Raw genomic sequence first — 17,714 nt, 5'->3', positions numbered from 1 at the left:
CCTTAGGGAGTCCCGCCATGCCTCTTGAACACAGCCCAGTTCCACACACAAATGTTTGTTGGGGAACCGTCATGTGAGCTCTCCTCCAGCTTCCCAGCAGCAACCACTGAGCACTTACACTGTGCTGGGTGCTTGCTAAACACTTTACATGCATGATCTCACAGAATTCTAATAATAATCCTTCACTTATTATCAACTTCCCGAGAAAGGAAAGTTTAAGCAGCTAACCCTTGGTCCTACAGCTGGATGGCAGCTGGTAGAGTTGAGACATCTCTCTTGCCCTAGACAGGGAATGAATCTGAGTGAAGGCTAAAAGAATGTCTGCTGAATGAATGAATAAATGAAGACATAAACTAATGCCTACAGCTAGCTAATTAACCAATCACCATCAGTTAAATAACTTTTAGCAAGAAATTAACCAGTCCAGGAGTTACCATTGTGCTCATACTTCTGTTCTTAAGGACAACTGTTAATTTTCAAGAACTTTCAACATGTATCAAGTGATGAACTGATTGCCCCTGGGAATGAAGTAGGGAAGGACAGGGGACTTGAAATTGTTGCTCCAACCAGTTCTATCCTGTTTGGTTTTTGTCTAGCAGCCACAGATTGCCTTTGTAGTAAGATGGCATTTAAAATAACTAATAATAAAGGCCTACTGTTCCCAGGCTCAGAAGTCAGAATTGAGTGGCTTTGTGTGATCTTGAGCCTGTTAGCCCATCTGTCTGTGTCTTGGTTTCCCACTACAAAATGTGAATAAAATATGCTATATAGTATCACCTGATATAATGAAAGGAACTAACATTTGTAACATGGTTAGCTCAGTGGCTATGTCACACGAAGCTCTCAGCACCTGTTATGTAGGGTGAGGCTATGCTGGCCTCTGTGCTCACAAAGCTCTCAGCTGGTGGCAGACAGCTCAGACACAAGGGGGTGAAGTGCCCTGTGGGCATGAGCACCAAGCCTTGGAGTCTTCTAAGGCTGGCACCCCTGGTCAACAGCCACCATTCACTACCTCTCTTCAGTTTATATACCTGCTATGACATTAAATCCTCATTCTAACCCCATAATGGCTTATCATTCCCCTTGTGCAGCAGCAGAGACTGAGGCTTGGAGAGGCGCTGAGATATGCCTGAGCTCTCATGGTGTTGTCATGTTGCAGGTGGTAGAGATGAAGAGGGCTCCAACTTGGGATGCCAGTCATCCTCCCCAGCCCCAACACCCACAGTGGATGGTTCTGTCTGCAGCCTGCCATGGTGGTCTGCAGAATCCCACCCTCATTTCTTGGTGTATACCCCATCCCGGATCCCTCCCCTATTCCAAAACCTTCAACAGCTCCCTTTGGTCTCTAGGAGAAAGCCCAAATTCCTTAGCACTATATCTAAGGCCCTTGAAGAGCTAGCTGTTGCCTATTTCCCAGTCTCTTTTGCCATGTCAGCATTCCTAAATATGCCAGGCATTTTCATGCCTCCAGACCCCAGAAATGGTTGTTCTTTCTGCTTCCCCTTCTCTCCTATTCCTACTTCTTTGGTCGCTGGACAGATCACATGATTGTTGCTATTCATTGATGGTCTTCCCACCTTCCCATTCCAAGGTCCACGTAGACAGGGGAGTCATTTTTTTTTTTTTTTTTTTTTTTTTTTTTTGAGAAAGCGTCTCCCCAGGCTGGAGTGCAGTGGCATGAATACGGCTTACTACTAGCTCAAACGATTGTCCCACTTCAGCCTCTGGAGTAGCTGAGACTATAGGCATGTGCCACCATGCCTGGCTGATTATTTTATTTTTTTGTAGAGATGAGGTCTCACTATATTGCCCAGGCTGGTCTTGAACTCTTGGGCTCAAGTGATCCTCCTGCCTCAGCCTCCCAAAGTGTTGGGATTACAGGCACGAGCCACTGCACCCAGCCCATTTTTTTTCTTTTACCAAGGGTGGACGCCCAGGAAATGTAGGTTGAAAAGGAGAAACATATTCTGAGCTTCAAGAGCACACAGCCTATATGGAAATATACTTTTCTCTTTTCAAATTAGTATTGTTTGCATTTAAGTTTAAATATGAAGTCACCATTTATAATAAAGAAGCTTAGGTGTCAGCTCAGAGAGGGTCCTCTGGGTCAATGGGCAGAACTCTTCCTCATAGATGAAAACCAGAGATAGAAGATCACACAAAGCCGGCTGCACTCTGGAACCGAGCTTGGGATTAGCATGTGGTGCAGGGCACAAAGCATTCATTTCCTTGGGAGTCACAGTCTTTGGAAGAGTTGGGGTGAGGAGAGCATGTTAGGGTAGAGTGAGAGGCCCAAGTTCCAACCGCAATGCCAGCACTGTCTAGGAGAGAGGTCCTGAGTGCCACCATGCCCCAGGGAGAAGCTGAGGTCAACATCGAGTTTGAAATATTTAAAGTAAATACAAAACTATTTCAGCAATGCAGACCATTAAGTGTGCTGTTGTAAGCAATGATGCCATTGGTAAAACATACCGATATCCTACACAACAAACAAATTTACATCTGAAAATGTACCAACTATTTCTAACAACTATGTGGTCATGGTTATGGTTGGTGGAGAGCCATATGCTCTTGGACTTTTTGACACTTCTGGGCAAGAGGGTTATAAAAGATTGCAATTGCTAAGTATCCACAAACAGATGTATTTCTAGTCAGTTTTTCAGTGGTATCTCAGTCCTCATTCAAAAATGTGAAAGAAAAGTGGGTGCCTGTGATAACTCACCACTATCCAAAGATTCCTTTCTTGCTTGTCGAGACCCAAATTCATCTCAGAGAATGATCCCTCTACTCTTGTAAAACTTGCCAAGAACAAAAAACAGAAGCCTATCACTCCAGACTGGCCTCGGACTGGAAGGCTGTTGAGTATGCAGAGCATTCTGCACTCACAGAGAAGGGCCTAAAGAATGCAGTTAACTGAACTAGAAACACCATTCGACCCAGCCATCCCATTACTGGGTATATACCCAAAGGACTATAAATCATGCTGCTATAAAGACACATGCACACGTATGTTTACTGTGGCATTATTCACAATAGCAAAGACTTGGAACCAACCCAAATGTCCAAAAATGATAGACTGGATTAAGAAAATGTGGCACATATACACCATGGAATACTATGCAGCCATAAAAATGATGAGTTCATGTCCTTTGTAGGGACATGGATGAAATTGGAAATTATCATTCTCAGTAAACTATCCCAAGAACAAAAAACCAAACACCGTATATTCTCACTCATAGGTGGGAATTGAACAATGAGAACACATGGACACAGGAAGGGGAACATCACACTCTGGGGACTGTTGTGGGGTGGGGGGAGGGGGGAGGGGATAGCTTTAGGAGATATATCTAATGCTAAATGACGAGTTAATGGGTGCAGCACACCAGTATGGCACATGTATACATATGTAACTAACCTGCACATGGTGCACATGTACCCTAAAACTTAAAGTATAATAATAATAAAATAAAATAAAATAAAAAAAGAATGCAGTTAACCAAGCCTCCAGAGCCAAAGAAGAGAGAGCCTCAGGCATGTGCTGCTGTGAACATCTCTCCAAAGCCCTTTCAGCTCAGCTTTTGTCGCCATCACACTAAAAGCAAAGTTTAAGTCAAACTAAGAATTAAAAATTAGGCCAGGCACGGTGGCTCACACCTGTAATCCCAGCACTTTGGGAGGCTGAGGCGGGTGGATCACCTGAGGTCAGGACTTCGAGACCACTCTGGCCAACATGGTGAAACCCCATCTCTACTAAAAATATAAAAATTAGCCAGGCATGGTGGTGCATGCCTGTAGTCCCAGCTACTTGATAGGCTGAGGTCAGAGAATCACTTGAACCCAGGAGGTGGAGGTTGCAGTGAGCCCAGATCTCGCCACTGCACTCCAGCCTGGGTGACAGAGCAAGACCCTGTCTCAAAAAAAAAAAAAAAAATTGAAGTTCATTCTCTGCAATAATGACAAATGCCTAATCCTACCAACATATACTCTTGCAAGACAAGGCTCATAGGTATGGTTCCCCTTCCCCAACCTAATACTAGTTACTTTTGAATCATTGTTTATTGTCAGAAAAGTGATCAGTACTCGTTTGTTCTGTTGCTTCAAAAAAATTTTTTGTTTGCTTAAAAGCAAGGCATGCTTGTGATGACTCTCTAGTACACTAATGCTAATTGTTAAGCTGCTCCTTTGTTCCCCTCGAGAGTAACATGGGACATCTTAATGCTGTTTTTGTTTTTTTGTTTTTTTGTTTGTTTGTTTGTTTTGCGGGTGTTTGTGTGTGAGGAGATTATTTTTTAGTCCTTTAAAAAATATATTAACCAGTGGACAGTCCTTAAAGGGAGGAGGACAGATTGATTCCACATTCCACTTCCTAGATCTAGTTTAGAAAACACATTCCCCACCTGCCTCATTTCATAACACAGTCCTTTCTGAAAGCTGCCTTTTCTCTCCACCCTTGGGTGTTTGATGAAACTCACTAATGTGGGTGGAGTCTGTCTTGCCCTTCCTCATTTCTTGCCCTATATACGTGACTGTAACTTTTGAGAAAATTTGCTATTTGCTGATTTATTTTTCGAAGTTAATTTCCAACTTCTTTCACTGACAAATGAAGAGAAGTATGCACCTTCTGAAATACACTAAATGGAGTGAGTTCATAATCTGAAAAAAAGTCTTTCCTGTTATTCTCTCATATGCTTAGCATAAATGTGCAGCTTAAGAGTGTGTGACATGGTGTTCCTAGAACGCAGCTGAAGACCCAGCATGTAGAAGAAATGTGAGGGTGATGCTATGTATAAGATAGATGTCTATGGAATGATAACACCCTCTTTCAAGTTATGGAGGTCTGCTTCATCGAGGAGCTGAGGTTGGAGAAGGGGCGGGGAGAACACTTAAGAACATGGGAACCAGTCAAGGGACTCCCCTTGTTTCTGTTTTGTGTTTGAGGAACCTTCCAACAGCCAATGGAGGCTCTCTAGTTTAACAGATGTCATGAATGAAGACTCTTCCTAAGTGTTAACAGGGATGTTATCGGCTTATTTTGCAGTTCCCAATTGCTAAAAATGTTTAGGTAATTTTTTCTACCTTCCACAAATCCTAATTATTACCTTAGCGTTAACCAATGCTTTCTCACATGATAATTCTTTGTGTATGCATTCTTTTCAGATGTGTCAAACAAACACCAAAGAACAGAGGTCCCAAATCCTTGAAAACATCCATCTAATTCCTATACCCCTGCCCCTCCACCCTGTCCCCATTGCAGGCACTCCCACTGCTCCCCAGACATCCTGCCTGCTTCCTGCTGCCAGGCCTTTCCTGTGCTATTCTTATTCTCCACCTGCAGAGGCCTTCCCCTCTTCTCTAGCAACATTTTTCTAGTATCTTGGTGCCCCAGTTCACACATACCACTTCCTTCAGAAAGTTGCCTGCCCATTCCCCTGGAACCAGGAGGAAGCAAATTCTGGGCCTTAGAACCTGCCCAGCCCTTTATTCCTCTGCAAGGGGCCCAGACCTTTCCTGACCACTAGAGGAACAAAGTACCTTTCCCCTCTGACTTCCCCGCACAGTTAATCCTCAGGGGCCTTTGGCTGAATACGGTTGCATGAACAGTCCAGCATGGGGTGTGAAGAAGGCCTAGAGTAGTCTGTGAGCAATCTGGAAGGTTTTCTGGGCTTTGAGAATGATGATATTTGGCCAGGTGGGCAGAGAGTTTAACACATACAGGCATATCACAACACGTTAGGGCTGGTGAAGGCTGGGACCGGCCATGGATGTGATGCTGGGGAGATGATGGAGAGGACAGTAAGGGTCAGAAGGGGCTAAGCTGGCCAGCCTCAGAGCCTGGGAGCATGCACAGGCTCCCTAGAGCTCCCTGTGGCATGGGGTGGGGTGGGGTGGGGGAGAGTTGGGAGAAGGACAGGCAGGACATATCCGCAGGCTGCCAGGCTTCTGGGAGCAGTTTTATGGTCACACATTAAAAAGTGAAAGTTAAGCTTTGGTTAACACATTGGTCTCTGACAACCTCTAAAAATAAATACTTTTTCAGCCATGGGGTGGGGAAGAAGTGAATGTTTAATCCCAGATTTTCCACCATAAAGAAGATGAGAATTATACAGATCCCCTCAAGCACCCATGCCCCTCAGGTTTCTGGACTATCTGTGCTGCCTCCCACTCCTGTGGGAATCTAGACAGCAGGTATCTGGCATGAGAGCCCCAGCTCCATGATCAACTCACTGCATTGCCCTGGCTAAGCCATATCCTCATTCTGTGCCTCAACCCCAACATCTGGGAAGCAACAGAGTGGGACTGGATGCTTTCAGAGGGCCCCTCTTGCTCGGAGGTGGCTAGGATGGGAACTTTTCTGCCTGCATCTCTCCTAAAAGAATGAAGTTAGCAAGAATGAACGCTTAGTTATCCACAGGACAAGTCCTAGAGTCCTGGATGTTCTCCAGCGTCCCAAGGGCAGGCTGGCAGAGACCTAGAGAGAAAAGCTGAAAGTTTTGAAGCCCAGCAAGCAGGAAGGCAGTGAAATGGACAGGGAAAGGGATGGCATTAGAGGGTTAGGAAAAATAGGAACATAGGCAGACATGCAGGGGTAGACTGAAAGACAAAGAGAACTGGACAGACAGATGAGCACACTGGGTAGAGAGAAAGGCACAAAGATAGGAAAAGAGGAGAGGACACCAACTGGGTAGATAGCCAGAGAGACAAGGAAAGACAGAGACGACAGAAGGATGGGCAAAAAATGGACAGACGGGCAGACAGACTGGACAGAGAAGATGACAGACAGATGGGTCAATAGGCAGAGGACAAAGAGGAAAATGAGATTGACAAAATGAAAAACATATGTGCCCATGGTTGACCATATGGGCATGGGGCAGATACAGAGCCAGTGACTGAGGGCGAAGAGTCAGGCACAAGACCTGACAGACCCACAACTGGTGGAGAGACCAGCAAAAGGACAAGCCTACCTCATTCTTTAGGGATGGGAGCCTGTTCTCAGGATATTCCCAGCCCATATCACAAGGCTGCGTCTCATTGAAGTGGTGGCTGAGGATGTCCTGCAGGCTGGCATTGGCGGGGGGTGGCCGGAACATGAGGCAGGGCTCTGGGTGGCCTGCAGTGTCCAGGGGCACGCTCAGTACCAGCTGTTCAGCAGCACTCAGGTTGAAAGTGTGGTTCTTCACCCAGGCCACTGCACAGTGGTGGGGCTCATCTAGGACCATGAAGACATGGGCAAAAAAGTAGAAGGGAGACAGGAAGTTGAGAACACACAGCAGGATCAATAGCTGTATCTGGAAGCGACCAAAGTCACCTATTTCAGCCAGGACCTGGACAAATTGAGCCATGTATGCCAGTCACTACCTCCTCAGCCTGGGGACACTAGGGTAGCTCTGTAGCTTGGCTCTGGGAACTTGCTCCTCTGGGCAGTGGTGATAGCTGCATTAATGTTTAATCCAGCCTTGCCCTGCTCCACCTGTCACTCCTCAGCCCCCTAGGTGTGACTTGGGAAGGGTAGAATATGATGAAAAAATAGTCCACATGGATGAAGTTGGAAACAATCATCCTCAGCAAACTAACACAGGAACAGAAAACCAAACACCGCATGTTCTCACTCATAAGTGGGAGTTGAACAATGAGAACACATGGACACAGGGAGGGGAACATCACATACCAGGGCCTGTCAGGGGGTGGGGGACAAGGGGAGGGAGAGCATTAGGACAAATATCTAATGCATGTGAGGCTTAAAACCTAGAAGATGGGTTGATAGGTGCAGCAAACCACCATGGCACATGTATATCTATGCAACAAACCTGCACATTCAGCACATGTATCCCAGAACTTAAACTAAAATAAAAAAAATAGAAAAATAAACAGTTCACTCCAGCTTATAACATCTGAGGATGTTTTATTAACTGTGTAAAAGATACAGTCATCACAAGAGGAACCAAGAGGACCTTGTCAGGCCCAGCACACAGGAGTGAGCTTAGCCAAATGTTAAGATGGCTTATAGCAACCAGCCAGCCCGCACCACCTCTAATTGCAATATCCTAAACAATTCACACTCAACTCAAATGAGACAGGTAGATGGGTCAACCAATAGGCGAGGTAAAACCACTACAGTAAAACCCTGAGAGTAGTTGCAGCACTCAGAGGGACACAGAATTCCCTTCTAGGGATAGCCCACACTAGGCAGCATGGATAAGCAGGAGAGCAACAAGCACTTAGCCTGCAGATAAACTTTGCCAGCAGCCCAATCTGGCCTCTTGATCCTGATGATTTTTCTCTCCTGTGGGTGTCTGGTATGTGGTGATATGCAATACCTGCCAATTCTAGGAAGCAGCATGCAGGCCAGGAGCCCCACCAAAAGCACAAGTGCACTGTCTTTTCAACATCAAAGACAAACCAAGAATACAGAGCAATGACAGAGCTGCATTTTGAGCTCTACTTTAATCAAGAAGGAAACCATTAACACACTCTAAAAATGAAAACAAATGCAAGTACCCCAGCCTCCCTGAGCAATGTCAGTGACAATGAACACAAGACAAAGTATGCCTCCACCACAGCCCACACACACACCAGGTGCATACACATATTCATGTCTGCTTGTGTATGCATAAGAAAGCATTTTCATCTTCTCAATTTTGAACTATTTTAAGGCATGAGCAGAGGAACATTGCTGAAGGGAATGCAAGGAAGCAAGGTTGTGCAGGGCAGCCCTGGCCACCTGACTGGCACAGCTGCTGGTAGCCTGTTAATCAGTCAGCCTGCAGTACAGGTCAAGGCAGGGCAGACAGTGGAGGGCAGAAGCAAGGCCTGACATGCTGCTCAGGGAGCATGCTTTGCTCTTTGCCCCACCCCAACCTCTCCCACCAGGATCACCACTGTCCCCAGCTCTTTTTTTCCTTCACTTAGCTTCCTTGAGTGTTCTTATTCTTAGCATTGTCTTTATTGAATTGCCAAGAAAACAATTGCTACCAGTCACCACTGCCTAGTCTGGTATTCCCCTTATGGGGAAGAACTGAGATGGAGACATAAGCCTTGTCCTCTGCCCTCATCATCTCCTCATTCCAGTCAGAAAAGGAATTTTTGCTTTGTTTGGCTCCAAGCAACCAAGAGAGCTAGAGCTGGGAGGTAGGAAACTTGAGCTCTGCCACTGATTCACCCTGAGAATCTGTTCCTGGCTCTGGCCCTCAATTGCCCCATCTAGGTAAAGGATGGTCTCTAAAGATTCTTCCACTTCTTGGTGTACAGTTCTAAAATAGAGAAAGACAGAATGATTAGCAGACTTCTGACAAGAGTGAGGCCTGATCAAAGACCTCCCTAGAGTCAGTCTCCAGCTGAACTATGATCCCCAAACCCTCCCTAGAGTCAGTCTCCAGCTGAACTATGATCCCCAAACCTTGGAACTGAGGCACCGAATGTCACTGGTCTCACATTATCTCTACATTCCCCAAATCCTGATGTTTTGGTTTACTTCTTTCTCCTAACTTTTCCCTCCCTTCCTCCCCACCACATCCTGTAAAGACTGCCAAAGGCTCTCTGCAATGCTTCAAGGCCCATGACCAGGTATCCTCTTTGAAGCTGTCTTCCTCATCTTCCTCTTTGTACCTGCCTTCATTCAAGGCCACAACTAAGACCAAAGAGGGGTGTAACAAGAGTTTTCTAACCAGCCGAGCAGTTTTTAGTGGATTGAATACACTCTCCATATGGGAAGTATCAGGAAGATCACCGGCAACCATGTCCAGGGAGCGTAGGGAGGTGTCCGTGTGTGGGGTGGAGGGAGAGGGAAGTATTCCTGAAAGATCCCCTGCAGGGATGGACTAGATGGCATCTCAAATCTCTTTCAATTTTGCAATTTAATGATTCTATTAAATAAAAACTTGTGGTAAGACTTCTGGTTTCTGGTCTGGCACATAAGGAGCTTGGAAGTTGCTACTCCTTTTTAACAAGTAAAATTGTTGAACAAACTGAAAAATGAGTAACTTCTTAGATCTGTCAGAGAAGTGAAGTCACAGGGTAATAAAAGACTGCCCCAAAAGTTAGAGACACACAGGTGAATACAGAGAATTACAATTTAGGTCAGGCACAGTGGCTCATGCTTGTAATCCCAGGACTTTGTGAGGCCGAGTGGGTAAGATCACTTGAGGTCAGGAGCTCGAGACCAGGCTGGCCAACATGGTGAAACCCTGCCTCTACTAAAAATACAAAAATTAGCTGGGCGTGGTGACACATACCTGTAATCCCAGCTATTCAGGAGGCTGAGGTTCAAGAATTGCTTGAACCTGGGAGGCAGAGGTTGCTGTGAGCCAAGATCACACCACTGCACTCCAGCCTGGGCAACAGACCGAGACTTTGTCTCAAAAAAAAAAAAAAAAAAAAAGGAGAGAGAGAATTACAATTTACTGGACCAGAAATCCACAAGAAACCTCTGCAGGAACCAGTACCAGGATAAGAAAACCTGAACTTTAACTGACAAATTGCGGAGACTCAATGTAGATTACTCTGAGAGTTAAGAACTCCAGAGAAAGGCCTCCATATTTCTGTGGCTTTTACTTCCAAGAGCTCTACTGGGTTCACACAGTGAATATCAAACAAAAATTCTCTTATGCTTCCAGCAGGGAGAGGCAAGTAACCATTTGAAATAAGCCAGAGTGTTCTGTTTTTTTTTTTTTTTTTGAGATGGAGTCTCGCACTGTCTCCCGGACTGGAGTGCAATGGCACAATCTCGGCTCACTGCAACCTCCGCCCCCACCGGATTCAAGCAATTCTCCTGCCTCAGCCTCTCGAGTAGCTGGGATTACAGGTGCCCGCCACCATGCCCGGCTAATTTTTTGTATTTTTAGTAGAGATGGGGTTTCACTATGTTGGCCAGGCTGGTCTTGTCCTGACCTTGTGATCCACCCACCCCGGCTGCCCAAAGTGCTAGGATTACAGGCATGAGCCACTGTGCCCAGCCCAGAGTATTCTGTTCTTAACAAGGCTTGCCCTATATCAGACCCTATCCTACCTGGGGGAAGAGAAAGACCCAACTCAAGCCTGCTCTAGCCATCCTGTCCCACTTAATAGAGGGTGGGAGACTGAGAAGCACTTGTAACGTTCACAATGCAGAGACACAGGCTCACTAAAAGACCGAGACCTAATCACAGGACCATAGACTGCTTTCCCTCTCCCCATACTTTACCACATCATTAAAGACCTATTTACTTGGAATTCCCTTTACCCAGTACACATCATGTCCAGCTTTCAACAAAAGATTACAAGGCATACTAAAAGGCAAAAACACAGTTTGAAGAGACACAGCAGAGATCAGAACCAGACTTAAATCTAGCAGTGTTTTTGGAGCAGTGTTTTGCCCTGTGACTTCACGTCTTTGACAGATCTAAGAAGAGTTATTCATGTTGGAATTACCAGACTGGGAATTTAAAGCAACTATGATTAAAATGCTCTTAGGAAAAACTCAATTTTTCCTCTGCTCTCACACCAACACGATAATTAAAAACAAAGACTTCTGTGACCCCCAAATATGTGGGAATTTCTCCCCACCAGCTGGCAACCAATCAATTCTGTAGCCAACACCAGCTGGGTTTCTTCCAATTCAATTCCAACACTATGTACTTGGAGATAGCACCAGACCCCACAAGTTGAAGGCTAGGTCTCCAAGACTGGCGTTCCCACTTTCAGACACCAGTCGCAAGTCTGGGCCTCTGGAACTTCTGACAGACCCGCCTTAAGTTGGGGTTCCCCTGACACCTCTTTAGGTTAATTTGCTAGAGCAGCTCACAGAACTCAAGGAAATGCTTATGTTTACCAATTTATTATAAACAATATTTAAAAGGATAGAAATAAACAACTAGATGAAGAGATACATAGGGTGAGGTCTGAAAGAGTCCCAAGCACAGGAACTTCTGTCCTTGTGGAATTGGGGTGCACCACCCTCCCAGCATGTAGACTTTTTTTTAAGACAGGGTCTTGCTGTATTGCCCAGGCTGGAGTGCAGTGCACAATCATAGTTCATTGCAGCTTCAGATTCCTGGGCTCCAGTGATCCTCACACCTCTGCTTCCTGAGGTCGCTGGGATTACAAGTGTGTGCTACTGCACCTAGCTTCCAGCACATGGATGAATTCTTGTTCACCTTCCTTGTCACCCTCCATGTGTTCAGCTCCCTAGAAGCCCCCAGTCCTGTCCTCTTGGGCTTTTTTGTGGAGACTTCATTCGATAGGCATGATATGAATAAAAGCATGGACAACCATGTCAAAACGTGATTGTACAAAAAGGGTATGATCTAAACCCAGCAAGGCCTGTCCAGATTCTTTTTGACCATTCTGTGTAGCATTCCTTCTTCCAGTATATAGGGCAGGTCCCCCTCTGGAATGAGGACCTTTTATGACCCACAATCAGATTAGAGTCCTGCCTTGGGCAGAGGAAAGGAGGCTGGAGAAGGTAAGAAAGAGAGATTCTGTTTACTGTAACTAGGGTTTATGGGAGTTATGAGCCAGGAACCATGGACAAAACATACACACACACACACACACACACACACATCCCACAGATGCTAAAGGCTCTAATGGAAAGTAGACAGCATACAAGAACAGATGGGCAGTGTAAGCGAGAGATTAACATTCTAAGAACCGAATAGAAATGCTAGGGATCAAAAACACTGCAACAGAAATGAAGAATGCCTTTGATGGGCCTACTGGTAGACTGGACATGCCTGAGGAAAGAATCTCTGAGCTTGAGGATATCACATAAAAACAGCCAAAACTGAAAAGCAAGAAGAAAAAAGACTGAAAGGTGAAAAACAGAGAACAACCAAGAACTACAGAAAAACTACGAAAGGTATAACATGTGCAATGGGAATTCTAGGAGAAGAAAGAAAAAGGAACAAATGAAATATTTGAAATAATAATGATTGAGGATTTCCCCAAATTAATGTTGGTCACCAAACCACAGACCCAGGAAGCTCAGAGAACACCAAGTAGAATAAATGCTAAAAAAACTACACGTAGGCATCTCATTTTCAAACTACAGAAAATAAAAGATAAAGAAAAATCCTGAAAAAGCCAGAAGGAAAAAACACATCTTACTGTAGAGGAGTAAAGATAAGAATTACATTTTTGGGAGGCTGAGGCAGGCAGATCACGAGATCAGGAGATCGAGACCATTCTGACTAACATGGTAAAACCCTGTCTCTACTAAACATACAAAAAATTAGCCGGGCATGGTGGCACGTGCCTGTAGTCCCAGCTACTCGGGAGGCTGAGGCAGAATTGCTTGAACCTGGGAGGCAGAGGTTGCAGTGAGCCGAGATCGTGCCACTGCACTCCAGCCTGGCAACAGAGTGAGACTGCCTCAAAAAAAAAAAAAAAAGAATTACATCAGCTTCTCCTCAGAAACCACATAAGCAAGAGGAAAGTGGAGTGAAATATTTAAAGTGCTCAGAGAAAAAAGCCCCACCAACTTAGAATCCTGTATCCTGTGTAATTATCCCCCCAAAGCGGTAGAGAAATAGAGACTTTCTCAGGGAAACAAAAACTGGGGTAATTTGTTACAAGTAGACCTGCTTTGCAAGAAATGTTAAAAGAAGATCTTCAGTGAGTAGGAAAATTACATAGGTCAGAAACTCAGAAGTATATAAAGAAATGAAGAGTATATTAGAGAAGAAATAAGTGAAGGTAAAAAAAAATGTTTATTTTACTTAAACATAATTGACCTAAAAGATAACATTTTCTTCAAAATAACAGCAGGAAATTAGATTATCTTTGCTTGTGTGTGTGTGTGTATATATATATATATATGCTTATGTGTAACTGAAATGAATGACAGCAATAACATAAACGATGAGAGGGAGGAAACAGGATTACTTTGTATTGGTACTACCAGTGAAACAGTATAGTGTTATTTGAAAAGAGACTTAAATTAGTTAGAAATATACATTGCAAACTCCAGTCAACTACTAAACAAAGATAAAAAAGAAGTATAATTAGTATGCTAAGAAAAGGGAGAAAATAAAATCATATAAAATTCTCGATTAAAACTACAAAAGGCAGAAAAAGAGTAGAAGACAAAAATAAGTTTGAGGAACAAGGGCAACAAATAGAAAACTATAGTAAGTGTTAGTCCAACTGTATCAATAGTTGATCACTTTACATGCCATCGGTATTAAAAACATCAACAAAAAGGCAGAGGTAGTCAGTGTGGATCAAAAAACCCAAGACCCAAAACTATATGTTTTCAACAAGAAACATAGACACATATAGATTAAAAGTAAAGAAATGGAGAAAAATATACCATGCAACACTAATCAAAAGATAGTAGGAGTAGCTCAGACCAAGTAAAGTTACCAGGGATAAAGAGGGACATTACTTAATGGAGTCAATTTTCCAAGAAGATGTAACAATCCTTAATGTGTATGTACCTAAAAACAGAGCATCAAAACATGTCAGGCAAAAACTGATAGAAGTAGAAGGAGAAACAGATGAGTCCACGATTACAGTGGACATCCACATGCAAAAAAACTGACTCTACAAACAATCTTATACCCTTCACAAAAATTAACTCAAAATGAATCACAGACCCAAACAGAAAATGCAAAACTATAAAATCCTTAGAAGATAACAGGAGAAAACCTTGATGACCTCGGGCATAGTAATGACTTTTTAGTTACAACACCAAAGATGTGCTCCATGAAAGAAAAATTGGTAAGCTGGACTTTATTACAATTAAATGCATCTGCTCTGTGAAAGACACTGTTAAGAGAACAAGAAGATAAGCCACAGACTGGGAGAAAATATTTGCAAAAGGCATATCTGATAAAAGACTGTTAACAAAACTATACAAAGAACTGTTAAAACTCAATAAGAAAAATAACCTGATTTTAAAATAAGCAAAAGTCCATTAACTATAAATGGCCCTTTAACCTTCCAACCTCACATATAATTAAAGAAACCAACACCAGGATATCATTTCTCCCCAACAGTTCATCAAAAATTAACAAGTATAATATATTCTGTTGGCAAGTCATGCTTACATAAGTAAATAATTGAACTCACACATAGTGAGGGAAAAGGGAAAGCTCCTCCTCACAGTAGAATTCCAATTAATAAATGTAGAAGAAATGATGGAAACAGAAAATCTTCATTTAGTTAGAATCTGGGACAGTTAATTTAAAACAAAAAAGAAAAAAAATATTTAGCAAATATCACAGTTATAATTGTGTTAGGTAAGAATCATCAAAGAATGCTAACATTTTTGAGCAAAGTATGATGAGTAACAAGATTTATATAATCTCAAACTACCTCCTCACAAAACATTAATTAATTCTAAGAGGAAAAATGTAACTTTACAGTAGAGAAATCTAGCAGACACACCTTAACCAAGTGATTAGTTAACATAACCACTAATGAGATGTTTACATGGTGTGCTTCCTGATGATGAATTGCAAAGAGCCTGACATCAATTCAGTGGTTTTCTTTCTCTAAATGCATAGCCTGAATTTAATCATGAGACATCAGATAAATCCAAATTGAGTCATTCTGCAAAACAACTACCCGTCATTTTTCAAAAGTGTGAAGGCCATGAGAACAAAGACACACAAGGAGCTATCCCAGACTGAAAAAGTCTAAGGAATTATAACAATTAAATACAATGTGAGATCCTGAATTGAATCGTCGGACCAGAAAAAGAGTAGTAGTGGGGCAATTGACAACTTTTGCATAACGTCTGTAGACTAGTCAATAATATATCAATGTTAATTTCCTGATTTTGATAATTGTAAGTAGTTATGTAAGATGTTAACATTTGGGGAAGTTGGGAGATGGGTATAGGGGAATTCTTTGTATTGTTTTTGTAATTTTTTTTGTAAGTCTGAGATTATTTCAAAATAAAAAGTTAAAATTAGGGGGGAAGTGGAGAGGGCAAAGGACCTGAGCACACACCTCACCAAAGAAGATATGCAGATAGCAAATAAGGATATGAAAAGATGCAAATGTCATTAGGAAGTTGCAAATTAAAAAGAAGTATCACTACACACCTATTAGAATGGCCAAATCCAAAATACCAGTACCACCACCAAATGCTGTTAAAGATGTGGAGTAACAGGAACTCTCATCCACTGCTGGTGGGAATACAAAATGGTACAGCCACAAGTTTTGGTAGTTTCTTACAAAACATAGCCTTACCCATGATCCAGTAATCATGCTCCTTGGAGTTTATCCAAATAAGCTGTTGCTGTTTTCAACTGTCTACACAAATATCTGCCCTCAGATGTTTACTGCAGCTTTATTCATAATTGCCAAAATTTGGAAACAATCAAGGTGTCCTTCAGTGGGTAAATGAATAAACTGAGGTACAGACAATGGAGTATTATTCTATGTTGAAATGTGCTATCAAGCTATGAAAAATCATTGAGGAAACTGAAACGCATATTACTAAGTAAAAGAGGAAAATCTGAAAAGGCTACATACTGTTTGATTCTAACTATATGACACTTTGGAAAAGGCAAAAGACAGTAAAAAGATCAGTGGTTCTCACAGACTAGTGGGGGAGGGAGGGAGGAACAGGTAGCACAGAAGTTTAAAGCAGTGAAACTATTCTGTATGATACTGTAATGGTGGATATATGTCACTATATATTTGTCAAAACCCATAGAACATACAACACCAAGAGTGAACCCTAATGTAAACTATGGACTTTGGGTGATAATAGTGTGTCAATGTACACTCAATTGTATCAAATGTACCACTCTAGTGGGGGATGTTGACAGTAGTGGAGGCTGTTTGTGGGTGGAGTTAGGAGGTGTGTGGGAACTCTGTAATTTCTACTCAATTTTATTGTGAAACTAAAACTGCTCTAAAAATTAAAGTCCATTAAAGAAAAAAAAAAAAAACCTTGGGGTAGATGACCTGACCCAAAGGAGGAATCCCTGAATGGATGCACTGAGTATTGCTGCCAAACAAATAAAGCTAAGGAACCAAGCCCAGTGATACGACCTGATCTTGTCAGAAAGAATGGGCAAGTGGAAGCTCAATTTGCCCTTGACCCTTTCCCTTCCCTCCAGATATACCATGGTCACTTATGAGTAACAAGCACCTCCTTCCTATCCCCACAATAGTTTGATTCCACTTTTATAACTTGCTTATCTTGAAAGCAAACTCAACTAGCTGTAGGCCAAACAGTATTGTCAACTCCAAGGCTCCACAGCCCTGAGCTCTGAAATACCAGGACCCACAAGCAGTGTTATCATGGATCAAAAGCCACTGCTGTTGGGAAGGGCAGATGATGAGGGAAGATTCCTCCTGCAGTGGGAGGATAACAGGAATACAAAGGAGCCTAGAATCTTACATGTAACTTCACCATTGCAATATCAAAGCCAAGAAGAGATAAGTTCAGCCCAGTTCTGAACTTTCGAAAGAGACTCCCAAGGGCTTGAATCTGGCATCCTTCCTTGCCCAACAGCATAAGCAAAACCAAAGATTTAAAAAAGATCAAAAGATAATAAAAGGAGTTCCATATCCCATCCTATCCAATTCCTTGGGCTGACCTCATCCCTCCCTTTTAGGGTTGCAGTTTCCCCAACTATATAATGGCTTTAATGGTTCTAGATAATTTGTAGATCAACAGACACACTTTACAGTTTATATGTACTTTGGCTTCTATTCGCATGAACAATTAAAGCTGGTGGTGATTCCTTGACCCACAACCCACAGCTCTCCGCCAACGG

At 42.9% G+C, this 17,714-nt stretch overlaps 1 protein-coding gene across 1 annotated transcript in view; it reads right to left on the bottom strand.

The window, feature by feature from the left end:
• The window catches only part of LOC100994888 (solute carrier family 22 member 13), a 54,626-nt gene extending 45,632 nt beyond the window's left edge, over nt 1–8,994 (bottom strand). Inside the window, exon 1 of the mRNA XM_063602266.1 lies at nt 6,963–8,994. Within this exon, the coding sequence (XP_063458336.1) occupies nt 6,963–7,340 (378 nt within the window). The 5' untranslated portion in view covers nt 7,341–8,994. The remainder of the gene's footprint in view (nt 1–6,962) is intronic.
• Between the last annotated feature and the right edge of the window lie 8,720 nt (nt 8,995–17,714).

The sequence above is a fragment of the Pan paniscus genome, chromosome 2, assembly GCF_029289425.2.
Source record: "Pan paniscus chromosome 2, NHGRI_mPanPan1-v2.0_pri, whole genome shotgun sequence".
In the NCBI taxonomy this organism is placed as follows: domain Eukaryota; kingdom Metazoa; phylum Chordata; class Mammalia; order Primates; family Hominidae; genus Pan; species Pan paniscus.
This window is presented reverse-complemented; position numbering and strand designations above follow the sequence as displayed.